This window comes from Phlebotomus papatasi, unplaced genomic scaffold, assembly GCF_024763615.1.
Source record: "Phlebotomus papatasi isolate M1 unplaced genomic scaffold, Ppap_2.1 HiC_scaffold_121, whole genome shotgun sequence".
Classification (NCBI taxonomy): Eukaryota; Metazoa; Arthropoda; class Insecta; order Diptera; family Psychodidae; genus Phlebotomus; species Phlebotomus papatasi.
The window spans coordinates 18,037-39,880 of NW_026604369.1; the positions used below are offsets into that span (position 1 = coordinate 18,037).

Consider the following 21,844-nt stretch of genomic DNA (forward strand, 5'->3'; position numbering starts at 1 on the left):
AATTGATCTTCTCTTTCAAATTCTCGCAAGTGGCGTATCGAATTTAGTAAAGTGTGTGCATTCACTTCTATACATATGTGTGTTCCCGCCTTTATTTGAGTTGTGGAACTCATGTTCCGCCACTGGATCACTGAGCGGCTCATCGCTCTAGAGGGATTTTTCTATCTCTCTCCTTCGATTCCCGCCAGCTTATCGTGTTTTTTGTTGGAAGAAAAAAACTGCAATTTTGCCCATTACGTAATCCAGATTTGTGAAGAGAGTGTGAAAAGGTGGTTCAGTGAAAAATCAAGAAAATCAATGGAAAATATTATAATTAAGAACTTTATTGAAATCAAAGGGACAGTAGTGGAATAAATTTAGTGTTTGGTGTAGGAAATTCAGTGTTTCATTTGCCATAAGTTTATCAATCAGCTGCAAAGAGTCCCACAGAAATTTCTGGAGCATCCACCCAAGCCAACTGAGAGTCCCAGAGAAGAAAAATTTGGAATCCCCCGATCCGGATACGGCTTTATGGATAATTTTATTAATATTCTTCTCAATTGCCGTTCCAGGTAACACTTGAGGGCTCATAGTGTAGAGGACGAATATAAATGCTTGAGTTTGTGTGAAGAACTGGCTTTATTTCGCACCAAATCACATTTATAAACCCTAATATTGATGACAATACAATGTAAAAGAGATGGCAAAGCATCCCAGCTTTGCGGAATGCTCGAACTCACGAGACAGAGCTCACTGTGAATTAGCTTTTTGCATAATCTTTTGGAATCACTGATCTACTAGAGATTAAATTGATTCATAAATCAATCACAAAAGCATTTGAAAATCAGAAAATCGGTACTTAACCGATTCATTACCGATGAAAACCGATGCAGCCGGATTCTAATTTGCAATACTTTTCTAAAAAATCAAATTTTAAGCAAAAAGAAAAATGAGCCTTAAAAAGTAGTTAACCTCTGACCTTTAATAATTCAAAAGGGAGAATTTTCCGGTCATAAGTATGTTTGGGCGAAATGTTCATCTGGACTAGCTCTAAAACATATCCGAAAATCATTGAAAAAGCTTGGGCCAATTTTGAGAAAAATCGAAAAACATTTTTCTTAGGGAATATTACTAAAAAGGGGATGTAAAATTATTCTAAAATCGATTATTAACCGGTTCATTACCGATGAAGACCGATGCAGACGGGTTCGAAATTACAATATCTTTCCAAAAAACCCAAATTTAACCAAATCGGTTATATAATCGGTTAACCAATGGTCCCTCCAAAGTAGTTGACCTTTGACCTTCAATAATTCAAAATGGCGAATTTTCCGGTCATAGGTATGTTTGGGCGAAATGTTCGCCAGGACTAGCTCTAAGACATATCCGAAAATCATTGAAAAAGCTTGGGCCAATTTTTTGCAAAATTGGAAAGACTTTGTTTTTCGGGAATGTTAATATTATGGGATGTAAAATTATTCAAAAATCGGTACTTAACCGGTCCATTACCGATTATGACCGATGCAGTCGGGTTCAAAATTTCAATATCTTTCCAAAAAATCCAAATTTAACCAAATCGGTTGAAAAACGGATCCTCCAAAGTGATTGAACTTTGACCTTCAATAATTCAAAATGGCGAATTTTCCGGTCATAGATAAGTTTGGACGAAATATTCGCCAGGACTAGCTCTAAGACATATCCAAAAATCATTGAAAAAGCTTTGGCCAATTTTTTGCAAAATTGGAAAAACCTCATTTTTGACCTATTTTTGAGGAATAGGGAACGTATGAAAGGGGAGGGGAGAAAAATAAAGAGGTTGGGCACGATATAATGTCATTTGAGGAAAGGTCACCGAAGACCGGAAGTCGATATCTCTTACCGTTTAAGCTCCAGAACAATGCAAAGTTGAAAAAAGTCGATTATATAATTGAGTTCGAGCAGTAAAATATGTCACATATTAGAAAGGGACAGATAATCCTAACCGGCTTATGTAGGTGAGATTCTTAACGTGAGCTAACTCGGAGTGCATGCAAATTCGACTTTTAGAGCTGAAATTGTGAGTCGCCATTCAGTTATCTTAAATTAAATTCGTGAAATTATACAAATTTTGTATTTAAACCAAAATATCAAGGATTGGGATGAACTGGCATAAAAGTGATATATGGGTGAAATGTAGACCAGAATGTACTCTATAATTTTCCCATAGAACATGATCTCATCGATTACTCAGAAGCCAAGATAAGGGAGGTTTTTTGTTTCTTAACTTGTTTTTTCATCCAGAGTGCCCCAAGTAGTCATTTGTTGAACTTCAACTATATCAAAGAATTGTTGTATTTTGTGGGACTTTCCATTTAAAACCATATTTTAAGTGTCTTTGTGGAGTAGAGGCAGTCAAATTGACATCTGACTGAGTGATTTCAAAGCGTTATTATGGGAAAAATCAATTTTTTTCACACTTAAACGGCAAAATCGGAATGATAGCGTAGTCTGAGCGGAAAATGATGTATGGACGAAATGTAGAGACAAATGTCCTCTACAATTATGTCGAAGTAATCATCAAAATCGGTTCAGCGACAGTCGAGATAATTGAGGTTATGTGATATTGAAATTGGTTTTTCGACTGTGGCGCCCCTGGTGTTGGTCCCACAAAGTTCAAATATTCTAGAAAGTTGTAGCATTTGGTGAGATCTTTCGTTTAAGCCCTCATTCATCAAAATCGGTCACATAGAACCGGAGATATGATTTTTTGAATTTCGTGAACTTTGACCCCTCATATCTCCGGTTCTGTTTTAACCACAGCGCACATACGCACCATTTTGGAAACGTCCTGGACTGGACTACAACATACTAAAATTTCATTAACTTGCACAATGCCGTTTTTGAGAAAAGTGACTTTGAATTTCGATGAATTTTGACGCTATCACAGCGCCACCTGTGGTGACTTTTTGAACTTCCATCTGAAAGTGCTCATCGAGACGAAACCAAAAGGGTAAAATTTAGGTCGCTATGTTAGTTAGAACCGGAGATAGAGGCCGGTCAATGTTCGAACTTTGACCCCTTATAGCTCGGGTCAGGGGTTTTAGATCGACTTAAGGTTTTTTTTGTTTGATAGGTATAATCAACGGCTACAACATACTAAAATTTCAGCCCGATGCACAATGGAATTTTTGAGTTATTTAACTTTTAAGATTTAAAAATTTTCTTTTTAATAATAGCGCCTCTAGCGGTGGTTTTATGAACTTGCGATGTTAGAAGAGGAAGTGGCATTTCACGAGAGCTTTCCAAAAAGCCCTCACTTTTTAAATTCTGACAATTAGAACAGGAGTTATGGCCATTTTAAGAAATTTGTTTTGGACCATTATAGCTCGGGTCAGGGGGGTCGGGGGACCTTAAGTTTGATATTGATGGAAAGCGCTAAGGCCCAGCTAACATATATTAAAATTTGAGCCCGCTCGATGCCACAGGGGCGGAGCTATTAAGAAAACAAAAAAGGGTGGTCTTCAAAATGTCGGAAGGAAGGGTGGGGGGTGGGGGGTCAATGCACCAAGCTGCAATTTTCACCCGATATATAACCTTTGCCGAAAACCGCAAGTCGATATCTTTTTTAGTTTAGGAGCTCTTAAGCTCCAAAGAGCGGCCGGCCGGGAACGTAAAATAGCCACATATATATTCATAATCAGGAAGTGGCGAAACACATTTTGGCCAAGTTTGAGGTCGATCGGACGACATGAAATTTTGTTAGGATTATAGTAGGTGAGATTGTTAAGAATCTCACCTAATACAATCACAAAATTGCACACATAAAGGTGTATTAGGTGAGATTCTTAACGATCTCACCTACTATAATCCTAACAAAATTTCATGTCCTCCGATCGCGCTCAAACTTGGCCAAAATGTGTTTCGCCACTTCCTGATCACGAATATATGGGGGGCTAAGTTACGTTCCCGGCCGGCCGGCCGGCCGCTCTTTGGAGCTTAATAGCTCCTAAACTAAAAAAGATATCGACTTGCGGTTTTCGGCAAAGGTTAAATATCGTATGAAAATTGCAACATGGTGCATTGACCCCCCACCCCCTACCCCTCTGGTCTTTACAATTATTTTATTTAGATCCACAATTATTTCGTCTATAAAACCATGTAGAGCTGTTTTTGTAAAAATTTTCCACATATGCAACCGCATGACTGAAAATTCTCAAGATATACAATCGTGCGGCTGTTTTTCTCGTTATACAACCATACGTCTAATTTCATACTTTGGGGAAGTAGAAAGAATTGCAATATTTGAAGAAGACGAAGAAGAAGAAGAACAAGAAGAAAACAAAAAAGAAGAAAACAGACCTACGGTTGTATATCTTGAGAATTTTCAGTCATGCGGTTGTATATGTGGAGAATTTTTACAAAAACTCCTCTACATGGTTTTATAGACGAAATAATTGTGGATCTAAATAAAATAATTGTAAAAACCAGCCTCGTTTAGAAATATGCGAAAAAAATTATATAACAAGGTACTCCCACCGTCCGCTACTAATAAAAATAAAAGGATCAAATTGATCCAAATTTGATTCCTTGCAAAGGATGGATCAGACTTCAAACTCTGAGTGCATATTGGGGGAAATGCATATATGGGAGAAATTAAAAGATTTATTTTTCGGTTAATTTCCAATATTTTTTATTAATATAACAACCTTTACACTCGTTCATTCTCTATATCTGGAATGAATAGTTCTTCTCCATCGCTATCACTGACGAACATCACCTGTCCTTCGTGTTGCATATCCTTCTTTTTAATTTTCTCTTTCAATTTCTGAATTTTCGTTTTTCTTTTTTTGGAGAAAATCTTGTCCTGCTGATCGTTTTATTTTCAACGTATCAGCTGGACTAGGAAGAGACACATTTTTCATGCTCGATCCTACTTGATCATCACCCCCGGGGTTGCTGGTGATGCCTGATTTAGATGCCCCATCAAACCCGTTAGAAGTTTTAGGCGTGATGGGTGGCGTCACTGCATCCATTGATAATTCAGTGTTAGTATCTTGGTCATCAACGATACCCATATCAATGTCCAAGATAGGGGTTTTAGTAGCTACACGTACACCATCTATAGTCATGACGTCTTCTTCAAAACGTAAAAGTTTGATGGCCCAATTTTCGTCAGACTTCATGGCATGCCGATGAGGCATCAAACTATCGCTCAGACGTTTCGGGAGAAAAACTCTATCCCCGTTTTTCAGGAGAGCGATGACGATCTCCTGATTGAAGGTGTTCATCCCTGCTACAAACTCCGTAACACCGTAGTATTTCCCCATGATGAGGCTTGATCTGTAGAAAGGCTTCTTCTGCTGAGCTTCCTTGAATAATTTCTTGAAATCCTGCAAAGAAATACAAAAACATTATATAAGTAAATGATCTATCACATTATTATATTACTGCAAAAAAAGAGTTCTGCATTAAAATAAATAATTTCCGGAAATAATAAAAAAAAATTATCTGAATCACTCAAATACAAATTCACTTTTATCTATTGTTTATAGTTCACTCAATCACTTAAGTAAAAATATGAATAAATTGAATTGAATTGAAATTGAATTGAAATATTCTTTGTTTTATACATTCGCTCTGTCCCCCAAAAGATTACCAAAAACTAAATATATTTCACACAAATTTTTGGCTAATTTTTGAGGGGCAGAGAGAATATTACATAAAACATCACAACACATAGAAATATTATATTAAAAAAACTTTTTGATTTTACATGACAAAAGAATCACATTCATTGTACATTACAATTGAATATTAAAATTGCTTTCACTGATTGATTTAAGAAATAATAATAATTTTAATCTACACTATTTTTATCACTAATACCATCACTTTATCTATCACAAATTAAACACTTTAATAAGAAGACACAATATCGCAACTTTCCACGAATAATCTCTACACAACACAATTTAACTACTATTATTAATATAGCGATAAAATTATAATATTTACCATGATTGCTTATATCCTGTGTCACTACTGCACAAAATTATTATATTCCTTTCTCTCCGACGGGTGATTGGAAAGTGATATTGAATGAAAAAAATTGAATGGGAAAAACAATTTTCGTGACAAATAATTTGAAAATCAACACCTTTCGCGTGTAAAAGTTGATGATCCCGACCAAAACATTTACCAGCGAGAAGAAAAATGCACATTCTGCATTAATATATTCACATCATCAGAAGTGAACTTGAAAACGGGGAATTTTTTTCATACAAGTACGTCAATGAAATTCTACACCTCTTCACGTATTAACCCTCTGTGGCTGTAATTTATTAATTCAGCTAATATTATGAAATAATACGAAGATACAAAACATGAACTGCATATGTCGAAAAAAGATATCCAATAAAATTAAAACAATTTGAATTAATCAGATGATGAATTTATTAGAAAATAATAATAATAACAAAATTAAATTTACGATAAAATTACATTTCTATTACGATCAATTTCTAATTTAGAATCATATTCAGTGTATATGATGCATGTAATTGTTTTAAGTAATGTATTAGCAAAACGAGCTTCAATCCTGACGGATCCTTGTTCTAATAGAGAAATACATCCTTCAGAATGCGTGTCAGGATCTAAGTCGTAAGCTAACAGAAAAAATCCATTCTTAAAGTCCTTAAGAGATATTTGATGGGATTTATAGTCATGATGAATTCCTATACCGTTGAATATTTGTTGCTAGGCTTTACTGTACCAATTCTTTTTAAAATTCATCCGAAGGGGTTGAATTGGATGCGGCATTCCGTTAACAAGAAGTGCAAAATCAGTCATGTTAAAATGTTGAAAATTAAAAGGATTCTTAGATTTTTGCCCATTATATGCTTGGTTATCAACCATTCCGAATATTATTCTCCGTGGAAGAACACCGTGAATTATATTATCTAAATTTAAGGATGATGATCCTGATGGTACAGTCACAGTTTTTACTTCCACCTTTTTGTAATGATACACTGCATTCTCCTTTTCTAGAACCATGTTGTGAGCAAGAAGAATATTAGGATTCACTGTAATTTGGTTCATATACATAGAAGCTTCTAAGAGGCGAAACTGTGGATTTTGATTGTCTTCACATAGTAAGAAAAAATTTGATTTCTCTAGTGTAATGTTTACACGTAAATCTACATTATTGATGAGTAATACAGGCTGATTAAACATATCGCAATGCAGCCTTCCCATAAGTTCCACTACATTGCTGTTTTTTACAAGATTTTTTCTTTCCTGATATCCTCTATTTTCTCCTATCAAGTCTTCTAAATCATTGTCATCCCGATACCATCCAGAATTTTGCAAGAATGTGTTCTTTGCATCTGTCCCATATGTCAAAAGTGTTTCTAAATAACTTCTATAATGATAATCACCTTCATTTTGTGATATCGTTTTACCATTTAAAGAAACAGAACAAGAACGAATTAATGAATGGAGAATATTGTTGACGATACCTGGCTGTTTTGTATCATCATCTTTATAATTTTGACCTGATTCATTCAAAAGTTGAATTTTAAACCTTAAATAAATGGATGAAAGATCCCTATAACAATCCCCGTGTGCTACAGAATAAAATTCTATAACAGAAGGATTATCTAAGCTTGCTATTGGCTGATAGGGCACTTCTTCAGTGCGCAAAATTGATGTTTGTATTGGAGGTGATGCGAAAATATCTAATTTACTTTTCATGCATTCTCTGTATTTAGACATTATGAGAAAATATCCAAAGTTCTGGATTTTTCTGTTTTCTTCTTCTTCTTCTTCTTTTGTTTTTTGCTGGTATTTCTTTTAATTTTCTTTTTATTCTTACGCTTCACTTTAGAAACTTTCGATATGATTTTTTGCAGTACACTCGACTTTCGTTTAGACGCTTTAAGATGAGGGGATGAAGATGGAATGAACCCTTGTACATTTGATCCCGTATATATACCATCACCACTCATTGACTGTAACTTTTTCATAGCCTTATCCGTTAAGTTGTTTTGAGCTTCTCGACCACGATCAGACAATATTTTTCTAAAGGGCTGTGTTCCTATATCCATTAGAATGTCAGAACCTGTTTAATTGCTTGGTCTTTCACTGCATTTAAACCTCTCATAAATAGGGGTCTAAGAACCCTGATAAGCCCACCAAGAATTGATCCTAATCCTCGACCTCTTTGAATACCTAAAAAACTTGGTCTATAAACGTCTCCAATCTCACCTCTACCGCATTGACTCAGATAATATTTCGTGTATATGTTACTCATTTTCAAAGTAAAGTGATATTATTTTGGAATAGGGGGTCTATTTATACATTTTGTTTTAATACTCACAAATTATTATTTTTTTTAAAGTGCAACACCAACATTGTTGGGGTTGCACTTGGTTCAAAATTATAAATTTCACCATCTTGTGAAGTAATTAAAATTTCAACGGTATCAAAACTCGTCTTTTCTAGAGGATGATATTGAATAGTTTCAAATGATTTATAGACTTCATCATTCTTTATTAATAATATTGTTCTTAAACACCTTGCAAAAGTATTACTCATGAGTTGATGCTTTATTATATCGGAATATACGAACATTAGTTTACGTGTATGAATTTGAGATTGAGTTTGTGGAACAACAGATGGATGGATACTTGCTGCAACAAAATCGTTATTGTCAATTTTTATAGGAGGTATATGAGAATTTTCCACAATTTTTAACAACTTTTTCTGATTTCTAACTTTAAAAGGTATTGCTAATAAAATACTTTTCATTAGTTCTTCTATAGATATGTATTCTGTCTCGTAAAGAGGAATATCAAATATTCTGTTCTCCAGAAATATTGTTATTGTTGTTATAGGATCTCTACCATTACTTTCTACAATAGGATTTTCAAGTTTAATTACAGGTTCATGGCAATTGAACTTAACTGAAAAATGCGAGAGCGCACCTGTTTTATGTACCTGTGAAGTTTCACCATGTCCTTCTTTTATCTCACACACAGTTAAATGTTTAATTATCTCAGTTAAGCGTTTATCAATATCATTATTTATTTGATGCAAACTGGCTCCTACAAAATCATCAGATGGTCTCAAATCGTTGGTAAAAGTGTTCCTCAAGAGATATAATAGACTATGCAAAGGTGTGTATTGCGAAAAAATAGGTATTTCAGAATATCTATTGGATTTTTCTTCATGTCGAATAAGTATTGTTCTAGGTTGAGTAGGTTTCGGTTTTTCACGATCATCCGATGTCTTGGCGATATTGAATGATATTTCTGCTAATCCAACGACCCACTCATCAGAAAGAAAGAGTTTTGAGGGTAATTTTGTGTGGAAGTTTGCTAAAGTGTTGTTTGGGAAATAATTAGTTGACGAATTACTTAGAAGTGTTAAGTAAAATTTATTTGTTCTTGTCAGAGACCCCATAATGCTTGTCAATTTCACTTTTACTGATCCACTTTACGGTTTTATCGTCAGAAAATCTCACGAGATAATGAAGATTTTTGCCTAAGCCTCTAGTTTTTATAATTTTTTCGATCGGTGGAAGAACGCTATGTACCTTTTGTAATTGTTTTCCATAAAACCTTCCAGTAATAGGCGTATTTTTGAAATCACGCAAAGTGTATAATGCAAATGGTATTTTATTTATAATCTTATCAACTATAAATTTCTCTTCTGTCCATCTCTGTTCAAAACCTCTGTCAAAGTTGGCTCTAGGCTTTGCCACACGAACAATATCGTTTTTCTTCAGAAATTTTTGTTTGGTTTTAATTTTTGATACTAAATTTTCATGTTTTTCTCTATAAATTTTATTCAGTCTCAAAATATCTAAATCGGTTACATCTGAAGGTTTCATTTTAATAGTTGAATGGACGTTATTGTTATATGCGTATAAAAGATGGTGTAAGACATCTACATAACGTTTCGTATTTCTATGTGTAAAATATTTGTACATAAGTTGTTTCAGAGTCCTGTTAAATCTCTCTACAACAGCACACTTTAACGTAGGATTGTAAGAGAAATATTGTTTTATATTGTTTGAAGCAAGCATGTTACTGAATGAAATATTCTTAAACTCTTTTCCATGATCAGACTGAACTATTTGAGGTTATCTTCCGCTAGAATTTAAAATATCCATAAATGCGTTTGTTACATCTTTAGCAGATTTTGTTTTTAGAGGCCTCGCGAAAGCAAAGTTTGAGAATACATCGATCACTGTGAAAATGAAAGAATAGTTATCATTGACGTTTTTGAAATGCTTCATATCACATAAATCGATTTCCCATAACTCATCAATGTTAAACACCCTATATTGATTTCTTTTAAATTTTTTAATAACAGGAAAATGGAGTGTATAAGAGTCTTGCTTTGCTAGGTAATCTTTTATATCTTGTTGTGTGATATTTTCAGTTTTCAATTTATTATATAGTTTACGTGGAGATGCATACAGGTATGGAGATTCTATATTATTATAAAGTTCATTTATTTTATCATGTCCCATTTTATGTTTGTTTTAATATTACTATTAGTGCTTTTCCCTTTGCTTTTTCTCGTTGGGAAGTTGATCAGAGTCTGTGCAGTTTTCTTTGCGGACCGAGTTAAATATTCTCGTTTTCTTTCTGTAGGTGTATTAATACTTTTTTTGGAATCAGGATGGTGAGCAGAAATACGTTTTTTCACGCCATCTGTTGCAATGCTGTATACGGACCCATCTTCTCCTAATATATTCATCGTAGGGGGTAGTTCATTTAATTTAGAAATATTTCTAACATGTTCATTAACTTTCTGTGTAAAACTTTTCTGTACATCTTTAGGTAGTTTATCAAATTCTTCAGAAGGTATAAGGTCATCAAAATCTTCTACAAACGTATCGTCAAATTTATCATCATCATAGGGTAAAAAAGTAGTGTCCACGTTATTTTTATCGTCCACTGTATCTATTCCTATGTTATCGTCTTCGTAAATTATCTCATCTAAGTTAGGTTTAGTCTGAATTGATTTTATAGGTGTAATCTCTGTAGATTTATCGTTCTTAAATACATATTTTGTTTGAGTCCCGATATCAGATGCAGCTTTCCTTCCATATTAGGTGAGATTCTTAACAATCTCACCTACTATAATCCTAACAAAATTTCATGTCGTCCGATCGACCTCAAACTTGGCCAAAATGTGTTTCAGCACTTCCTGATCACGAATATATGGGGGGCTAAGTTAAGTTCCCGGCCGGCCGGCCGGCCGCCCGTCCGGCCGCTCTTTGGAGCTTAATAGCTCCTAAACTAAAAAAGATATTGACTTGCGGTTTTCGGCAAAGGTTATATATCGCATGAAAATTGCAACATGGTGCATTGACCCCCCACCCCCCACCCCTCCTTCCGCCATTTTGAAGACCCCCCTTTTTTTGTTTTCTCAATAGCTCAGCCCCTATGGCATCGATCGGGCTCAAATTTTAGTATGTTATAGCTGGTCTTTAGAGCTTTCCATCAATACCAAACTTAAGGTCCCCCGACCCCCCTGATCCTAGCTATAAGGATCCAAAAAAAATTTCTTAAAATGGCCATAACTCCGGTTCTAATTGTCAGAATTTAAAAAATGAGGGCTTTCTGGAAAGCTCTCATGAAATGCCACTTCCCCTTCTAACATCGCAAGTTCATAAAACCACCGCTAGGGGCGCTATTATTAAAAAGAAAATTTTTAAATCTTAAAAGTTAAATAACTCAAAAATTCCTTATGCAATCGGGCTGAAATTTTAGTATGTTGTAGCCGTTGATTATACCTATCAAACAAAAAAAACGTTAAGTCGATCCATAACCCCTGACCCGAGCTATAAGGGGTCAAAGTTCGAACATTGACCGGCGTCTATCTCCGGTTCTAATTAACATAGCGATATAAATTTTACCTTTTTGGTTTCGTATCGATGAGCACTTTCAGATGGAAGTTCAAAAAGTCACCACAGGTGGCGCTGTGATAGCGTCAAAATTCATCGAAATTCAAAGTCACTTTTCTAAAAAACGGCATTGTGCAAGTTAATGAAATTTCAGTATGTTGTAGTGCAGTCTAGGACGTTTCCAAAATGGTGCAAATGTGCGCTGTGGTTAAAACAGAACCGGACATATGAGGGGTCAAAGTTCACGAAATTCAAAAAATCATATCTCTGGTTCTATGTGACCGATTTTGATGGATGAGGGCTTAAACGAAAGATCTCACCAAATGCTACAACTTTCTAGAATATTTGAACTTCGTGGGACCAACACCAGGGGCGCCACAGTCGAAAAACCATTTTCAATATCACATAACCTCAATTATCTCGACTGTCGCTGAACCGATTTTAATGATTACTTCGACATAATTGTAGAGCACATTTGTCTCTACATTTCGTCCATACATCATTTTCCGCTCAGACTACGCTATCACTCCGATTTTGCCGTTTAAGTGTGAAAAAATTGATTTTTCCCATAATAACGCTTTGAAATCACTCAGATGCCAATTTGACTGCCTCTACTCCACAAAGACACTTAAAATATGGTTTTAAATGGAAAGTCCCACAAAATACAACAATTCTTTGATATAGTTGAAGTTCAACAAATGATTACTTGGGGCACTCTGGATGAAAAAACAAGTTAAGAAACAAAAAACCTCGATTATCTCGGCTTCTAATTAATCGATGAGATCAAGTTCTACGGCAAAATTATAGAGTACATTCTGGTCTACATTTCACCCATATATCACTTTTGTGCCAGTTCATCCAAATCCTTGATATTTTGGTTTAAATACAAAATTTGTATAATTTCACGAATTTGATTCAAGATAACTGAATGGCGACTCACAATTTCAGCTCTAAATCGAATTTGCATGCACTCCGAGTTAGCTCACGTTAAGAATCTCACCTACATAAGCCGGTTAGGATTATCTGTCCCTTTTTGAATATGTTCAGATTCCGTTTTACTTGGAAACGAATGGTATAATTCCGTATTTTGTTTCACGTGGGGTAGTTTATTTCTTTTACGAAAAGTCTCAGATTGTCTTATAAGAGATTGCCGGTATCTATACCATTTCTGAGATGCATTCAACTTCTTATCTTTTAATATTTGGTATATCTCACGATCAAAATTGTTAAGCGACTTATCTAAATTCAAAATATCTTTTAAATTCTCAAAAATTTCTGGTGTTAACAGTATCATACGTTTAATTCTGTTATCTTTTCTACTGTTAAAACTCATTTTATTGATAAAATTTTTCCAATAATTCCAGATAGAATTGAAGATAATAACAATGGTACAAAGCCTCCTTTTTGCACAACTAATTTTCTCTTTGAGCATTCTGATGCTTTTGAGCAGGTAAACTTTCTCAAATCCTTTTTATACCTTTTCAAACTATTGTAACATTCGGGAGTTACACGGTGGTTTCCTATCATAATATTGTGAGCAATTTCTTGAATTGTTTTAATAGTAGAAAAATTGCAATTTTTTAATATTGATTTGCGTAGTTTTGGGTTTGCATCTTTAAGTATATACAACATATACTTGTTTTCCTTCAAACGTTTCAAATTCCTCGATTTCGGTTTCATTTTCATTATATTTTGTAAGCTAATTTAATTGTTCAGATGTACAATAACAAGTTTTACAATTTTTATCAAAAATATTTGTGCGGAATCTCAGAACATCTGGTGTTTCTTGATTAAGGTCAATAAATAAATAACCGTATGGTTTTGAAGTGCATTCTTTATATATGTTCAAAAGTTCACTAGGATTTTCAGGATGTAATTGTCTGGCCAACGGCATAAATTGTGATTTATCCCTAACGTTTCGAAATACTGTCAAATATTTTGCATTTAAGCTAATTGTTCGTGCAAATCGCGATTGGTAAAATACATTTTGGCAGATAAATATTATAGAAATATTTCTATGATGAGATTCTTTTATAAATAAATCACATATTTTCGGTTCATACTCTTTACTTGTCATCAAATCATCGATAATTAAAAGCTTTGGAGTTTTATCGCTGAGACCGAGGCCTATGTTATCAGGAATTCCTTTGTATACTTCAAGATTTTTTATTCTAGGCAAATTATTAACACTACTATTTTCAGAAAAACACCGTACAATTTTTGAGAAATCAACATCTGTCAGTTGTCGCAAATTTTCTAAAAATGCATGAGCAAAAGTTGACTTTCCGCAACCAGAAAGGCCGGCAAGAATAATCGTAAAAGATACAGGAAATTTGAGGAACATTGTGTGAATGTCTATTTTCAAATAAAAGTTTTCAGTGTAGTGATCTCCTATTTATACCATTGACAGATGTTTCATACGATGCGAAGTGAAAATGCGGAGATGAGAAAATTAAAAATGCTGTTAATTAAAAAGATTTTTTTCTTTATTTTAATCCATTAAATAAATAAATAGAGATAAATAATAATATAATATAGTAATTATAAAATTTTAATTATATTAACATGAAAATTACAATAATCTTATATTTAAACTGAACAGATCATATACATCTTTTTTTTTTTTTTTAATATCTTTCATTTTCACATAAATAGATAGAAAATATTAAAATAAATATAATATAAATATTTAGAATAACTGTATATAGTAAGATTATAGCACTAATACCCATACGGTAAGGTATTAAAATTTGCCACACAACGACGTTTATCAAATGTAAATTTTGCTGTTTTGGTTGAGGGTCCTGATGACATTTTAAAATGTGAACCTCGGAATATGGTATCCTTATATTGAACTTCAATAGGGTCTCCTCCATTCACGAGCTCTTTAAGGGCATCAAAATTAACCTTTTCTTCCACATGACGGTTCATAGTGATGCCTTTAAAGACTACTTTGTAGGAATAGGTACCTGTAGTGGGATTCAAAATACGGATACCATATGATTTTGGTCCTGTGGAAACATATTCATCTATGTATGACCCCTCCCCATAAGATGATAATTCGTCTGTTAATTCTCCAAGAAATGATCCAACTTTTAGTGGATTTTCCTCTCCCTTTGGAACCAAATATATGATAGAATCTGTATCACAATATAGTACATTTTTTCCTACTCGTGAAAGTGCTTTGTACAATGCTATTCTAGCGTTTGTTGTGGTACAGATTCCAACGCCCAAATTTACATGTTTAGATTCAGGTAAACAATCAGTTAAATGGGACCATGTGACAAATATTTTGTTAGGGCCACAAAGATTCAGTTGATGTACTTCAATACCCTCATTTGTCACGAATGCCATAAGTTCTTCTTGTGAACTACAGATCTCGGTTTTCTTTAAATCCTCTCTTTGAATGAACTTACCCCACAAACTATTCAGCATAAGTTTAGATAAACTTCTGCGTCCTTTGTTAAGGGCAATATTCTCTCTGTTGAGCTCTATCCCTTCTTTGAGCCGATAATTCTCCAGATATTGATCTTTAGAGTCATCAGACTCGCAACCTTCAGGCCATCCACTAGACTCTTGTTTAATTTTTAAGAAATTGTCAACATAGTCTGCGAATAAACCCCGTTCTCCAGAATCACGATCATACTGAATAGGCTCATATGACCATAATGCTAGAGCTTCTAGGATAATGTAACCATTTTCGACTGCGAGCCTAATTTCGTCCAAGGCTCAGTATCCTAAGAGAGATCGTTCATTATCGGTGTATGTGAAATACCTATTAATTGGGAGGAATTAACCAAATGATTAGAAGGTATCCCCCTTGGGAGTCTTCAGTGTGAATGGTTACCTATTGAGAGAAGGAATAAAGCCTTAGTATTCGGCCGGAGGACAAAACGGCGCGATCCTCTTCTCTGGAACGACTGGCAGCACATCCACGAATCACCTTTCACAATAAAAACTCACGGTCTTTTGGATTTTCACTGGATTTATTTAACTTTTGCACTTTGCACGTTTAATTTTGTGGGATTTTTTGCGGAAGTAAGGATTGACAAAGAGGGGAAAAATTAGGGTTCACTTTTCGGTGTTATTTCAGTGCTCGCCGCACGATCGGTTGGCGCTGATGGCGCTCAGGATTGTGTTGGCGCCAACACATTCCCCAGGGAAAAGTCACATTTTGACACTTCTGATGTCTCCGGATGCTCTGATTCCGTAGGTAGCTTGGCCAAGACATGAATGGGGCGCTTGTAGGTGCCGTTTTTCATCTTGATGGTGATCAAGCGGACCCTGCCGTCTCTTCCTGGATGGATATCCACTACACGTGCGATTGGCCATGACGCCCCGGATGAGGCATTGTCAAGCACGAGCACCACATCTCCCGGATGCAAATTTGAGTACTCCTTGTCCCACTTTGACCTACGTTGTAAAGAGACTAGGTACTCACGTTTCCACCTCTTGGAGATGTCCTGGTATAGCTTCTGGGTGAGTTGCCATCGATCTAGTCGGGACACCTTCTCCAAGTCCCAGTCCGGAAGATTGGTGATTGGTTTTGTCATCAGTAGATGGGCCGGTGTGAGAGCATCAGGATCAGCTTCAGTTTCCGGGAGCGCAGTAAGAGGGCGGCTGTTCATTACTCCTTCAATCTGCGTGGTAACAGTCGTCAACTCTTCATAGGTTAGCACGGTTGTGCCCATGACGCGATTCAGGTGATACTTCAGCGTCTTCACTGCAGCTTCCCAGAGTCCACCCCAATGCGGAGAGCGAGGTGGGATGAAGTGCCAAGTGATTGAGTTTCCGGAGGTGGCATCAATGAGGGCATTTTGGTTGGCTGGATTTGCAAGAAATTTCCCCAGGTAGTGGGCAGCCACGACGAAGTTTGTCCCGTTGTCGGAGTAGACATGATTGGGTGTTCCTCTTCTGGCAGAAAATCGGCGGAGTGAAGCCAAGAAAGCCTCGGTGGTGAGGTCGCCCACAACCTCAATGTGCACGGCCTTCACTGCCATACAGATGAATACTGCCAGATAGGTCTTCTGAACGGGTGCTTTTCGAAGTTTACTTGCCTTGACAAGCACGAGCCCCGCAAAGTCCACTCCGGTGGAGGCAAATGGACGAGTCAGGGTGACACGAGGTGTCGGTAATTGGCCCATCAGCTGTTTACAAGGTCGAGGTTTGGCTTTGTTGCAGGTGACACATCTCCAATAGACATCTCGTGGTAAACGTCTTCCAAAAATAGGCCAGAATTTGCGTCTAATCTCTGTCATGATAAGGGTAGGGCCTGCGTGCAGTAAACGGTAATGCTCATGATGTAGAATCATCTTGGCCAGCGGTCCGCTGGGGAGGATCATGGGCTGCTTGGTATTTTCATCCACATTCGCATTTTCCAACCGCCCTTTCACACGCATAACCTTATCGTCATCCAAAAAGACTTGAAGATGACGTAGCTGTTTGCTCACTGGTGTCTTCTTTGGGCCAGATAATGTTTTGATGTCATCAACGAGCAACTCCTGTTGCTCCAGCCTCACCAGTACAATTTCTGCCCTCTGAATTTCTTCGGGAAGTAACGGTCCAGATTGCTGAGTACCTTTCCCCGTGATTTTGCTCAGAAATCGCAAAATCCATGCTATGACCCTTCGAATACGAGAAAACGAATTAGATTTTTGATATAGATACTCACGTATGTCGGGCCATTGAGCTGTGGTTGCGAGTAGGCACCCTTCTTGGTGACCTTCAGGTTCTGGTGGCCAGTACTCGATGGGTTTTGAGAGCCAGTCCGGCCCCTTCCACCAGAGCGAGGATTCATCTAACTGTTCTGCCGTGACTCCCCTTGAAATCAAGTCCGCTGGATTGTGTGTGGTAGGAACGTGATGCCATCTTTCAGCCCTGGTATTGTTGAGGATGTCTTCCAGGCGTTTCTTAACAAATGCTTCACGTTTCACGGGTGATCTAATTTGGCACAACACAATCATAGCATCAGTCCAGCAGTAGTGGTTGTGACAGTTCAAGGAATCGCACACAGCTTTCAAGATCCTGGAACCCAATGCAGCAGCGCACAGCTCAAGCTTTGGGATTGTAGCGACCTTCACTGGTGCAACACGACACTTAGCAGTCAGAAGCCGGGTGGATCGGAATCCTGAAGAGTTTTCAGTCACGATGTATATGGCTGCGCCATATGCTTTCTTGCTGGCGTCGGTGAATAAGTGCACTTCTCGTTTGGAAATTTGGGTGAATTCGGATATACACCGCGGAATTTTGATGTTGGGAATGAATCTCAAGGATTTGAAAAATGATATCCATTCACTAAGCACTGATTCCGGGACTTCCTCATCCCAATCACACTTGAGTTGCCAAAGATTCTGCATGAGACATTTGGCGTTCACCATTACCGGTCCAATAAATCCTAATGGATCAAATGTCCGTGCGATGAGAGAAAGCACTTGACGTTTGGTAGGCTGATTGCAGTTGATGTTTTCTGCAAGTTTATAGCTAAATTGATCAGATTGTGGGTTCCACAGCAGGCCTAGGGTCTTCACTGGTTCATTATCAGCTACATTTGCGGTGACATCTTTGGTTTGCTCGCTACCGCAAAGACTGGGCGCGTTGGATGTCCATTTGTTGAGCTGTAGGCCAGCACCAGCCAGAAGCTCTATCAATTCGCTCTTGATTTGTTGGAGTTGTTCTATGGAATCTGCTGATACCAAACAGTCATCCACGTAGAACGATGAACGAATTGTTTCCTGGGCTGCTGGGAATTTGTCTCCATCTTCAGAGGCTAGCTGCATCAATGATCTTGTGGCCAAATAAGGTGATGACGCAACACCGAAACATAGGGTTCGGAATCGATATTCCTCAACTTCGCCTGACTTGTGAGTTCTCCAGAGGAATCTATGGTAATCTCTCTGCTCTGGTGTCACCAAGAACTGCAAATACATCTTGGTGATGTCGCATGTCAAAGCCCATTGATGTTGGCGAAACCTCCAAAGTGTTTCTATTAATGGCGGTTGAGTAAGTGGCCCGGTCAGGGGTGTATCATTGAGACTTAGACTGTTCTTGCTCTTGGAGCTGGCGTTGAATACCACTCTCAATTTCGTCGTTGTGGAACTCTCCTTGTACACCTCATGGTATGGTAAATAATAGGCCTTGCGATCGATCTTATCCTTCGGTACCTTTTCAATAATGCGTAAAGCTTGGTACTCAGCAAAAACTCCCTAATATTTGGCTCTCAAGTCTGGAGATGCTCTGAGCTTCCTCTCTAAGAAATAGAGCTGTCTTGCCGCATTTGGTTTATTTGAAGGCAAGTCTTGTACCCTTTCGGTAAAGGGCAGATGAACGATGAATCTCCCTGTCTCATCTCGAGTAATAGTTTCTTGGTAGATCTTTTCAGCCTGTTCATCTTCATCTTTTCTTTCCGCTGGACCTGCTGCATCCTCAATTTCCCAGAAGCGTTTGAGAGTGTTGTCGATACTTTCCAGTGTGGTCATGCAACAACTTTGAGTTGACTCTTGAGCAGCTGGAATCGGTCCGATTTCTCCAACTACGAGCCATCCAAATACGCTCTGTTTGAGTACTGGAAGACCAGGGCCCATGCGAATTGTGCGATCCAAGACCAAATCCCAATAATGCTGGCCCCCAATAAGAATGTCTATTGGTTGAGGACGGTACCACTGAGGATCAGCCATCACAAGTTTTGATGGAATTGGTAAGGATGCCTTTGGGATTTCGACTGCGGGATGTAGTCCGGTAATTTTTGTCTGGACGAAGCAATCGGTTTGTGTCCACTTGCTGAATCCTCTAGGGCTAAAGTTCACCGTGACTTGAAAGCAAGATGGTGAGATTTGAGCTCCTACTCCCTCAAGACGGCAGTTTGAGTTTCTCTTGGGAAGTTTCAACAATTGGCACATCTTCTCCGTGATGATATTGACTTGGGACCCGGAATCGAGGACTGCCCTGCATGGTAGCTTGTCTCCTTCAGCGGTCTGAATGTAGATTACAGCAGTAGCCAGTAATACATTAGGTACAATTGATGGAGCTGTACAGTTCAGAGAAGAAGAAGTCCCTGGTACCGGCGTGGGTTGAGTTCCCGTTGTGTTAGTAACTGCGTTTGTCTCGATTGATGCCAAGTTGGCGGATGCTGCATCTTGAATTGATGGCATTTCCGGATGGAAAGCAAAATGGAGCCAAGTGCTATGCTTTTCCGCGCAATGTTTGCATGCTGAGGATTGGCAGTTATTCACAGAGTGGCCTGGATCCAAGCAATTAATGCACAGTTTTGCTGTTCTCACAATTTCGAAACGTTTTGTATCATTCAGTCCTCGAAATTTGTAACATTTGACTGTGGGGTGGTTTGATTTTCCACAGCAAGCGCATGGAATGGTTGAATGGACATTGGTAACTGTATTACCTTGACTCGATGAGGTCGCTGCCGCCAGGTTTGCTGACCAGTTCGGTGCTGCTTTGTTTGGTGGCTTGGATTTCATCTCAGTCCTCTTGGCTGGCTTCTCTGTCTTGGAAGTGATGACCGCTTCCATGGTTTTGTAGCGTTTAGAAAGGAAACTGACAAATTCTGTCCAAGTTGGAATTTTATTGTAGACAACCCTTGACCACAAGACCTTAGTTTCAGGGTCTAATTTCTCCAAGATGAGATAAATCAACCAAATGTCTCTCTCCTTGATGTCCATGGAATCCAATGCCTGTACTGATGACGTCACTGTTCTGTACATGCGTCTTGTGGTTTCGGCGGAGGGTTCAGTCATCTTCGGAATATTCATGAAGGCACGAACGTGATTCATTGCAATCACCAAGACGTTGTCATATGTTTCCATCCGCATATCCCAAGCAATTTTGTAATTCTTTGCTGTTACTGAGAGATTATCTATGACTGACTTTGCCTCTCCCTTCAACGCTTTGTGCAAGTAATAGAACTTGTTGATGTCGTTCAGGGACTCATTTTGGTCAATAATTGTGAGGAATATATCTCGGAAGGTTGTCCATTCAGTATATTTGCCATCAAATTCTGGGACAGAAAGCTCTTCTAATTTTGCAGCTGAACATGCATCAGCATTCCTGGTTTTGGGTGTAGAAGCCGTAATGGAGTTGTTTTCTGAGATCAAAAGGTTCAATGTAGCCTCAAATTTGTTCAGCTCAGCCTCTCGATCCTCTTTCTATCTCATTTCCGCCAATCTGCGTTCTACTTCCTGCTGAATCTGCTGTTCATCGAGCCTGGCATTGATGAACTCGAACATTCCTCGAATATTGTCGTCTTTACCCTTCATTGACACCGCCTTTTCGCGAAGCTTGACTAACTGAGCTTCGCTGTCATCAAAAGCATCGAGCATGGTGGAAAGACTATTGACTTCAGCCTCCCTTTCTTCCGAATCTTCCGTCAATTGAATGATGGTTTCTTGAATTTTCTCAAATTTCTGACGTAATTCGGGTAGGAGATTCAGATTGTGCTCAATTTCAGCGAGTGCTGTACCCAGTGTTAGCAGCGTGACGTCAGACTCGTATTTCTCAATGATCTTCTTGATACGAGTAGCCTTTGCCTTGAAGCCACTGCGAATTTGGACAGCTGAGCGGCGTTGCTCTTCCATTCTGGCCGGGGGTAGCCTCTGCTGGTTAACGAAGAAGGACCAAGTGTATGTGAAATACCTATTAATTGGGAGGAATTAACCAAATGATTAGAAGGTATCCCCCTTGGGAGTCTTCAGTGTGAATGGTTACCTATTGAGAGAAGGAATAAAGCCTTAGTATTCGGCCGGAGGACAAAGTGTATGTGAAATACCTATTAATTGGGAGGAATTAACCAAATGATTAGAAGGTATCCCCCTTGGGAGTCTTCAGTGTGAATGGTTACCTATTGAGAGAAGGAATAAAGCCTTAGTATTCGGCCGGAGGACAAAGTGTATGTGAAATACCTATTAATTGGGAGGAATTAACCAAATGATTAGAAGGTATCCCCCTTGGGAGTCTTCA

The 21,844-nt window shown here is 37.7% G+C and overlaps 2 protein-coding genes across 2 annotated transcripts; both read right to left on the reverse strand.

The window, feature by feature from the left end:
- Positions 1–4,167: 4,167 nt before the first annotated feature.
- LOC129808855 (uncharacterized) lies at positions 4,168–6,031 on the reverse strand. Its single transcript, XM_055858763.1, has 2 exons — positions 5,974–6,031; positions 4,168–5,348 (listed from the first exon to the last, which is right to left on the reverse strand). The coding sequence occupies exons 1-2, from the start codon at positions 5,974–5,976 to the stop codon at positions 4,764–4,766; spliced, it is 588 nt and encodes a 195-aa protein (XP_055714738.1). The 5' UTR covers positions 5,977–6,031; the 3' UTR covers positions 4,168–4,763.
- A 9,974-nt stretch (positions 6,032–16,005) lies between these two features.
- On the reverse strand, positions 16,006–20,700 carry LOC129808854 (uncharacterized). The gene is made up of 2 exons (XM_055858761.1): positions 19,180–20,700; positions 16,006–19,038 (listed from the first exon to the last, which is right to left on the reverse strand). Exons 1-2 carry the CDS (start codon positions 20,698–20,700, stop codon positions 16,006–16,008), a joined length of 4,554 nt encoding a protein of 1,517 aa, XP_055714736.1.
- Positions 20,701–21,844: the final 1,144 nt, after the last annotated feature.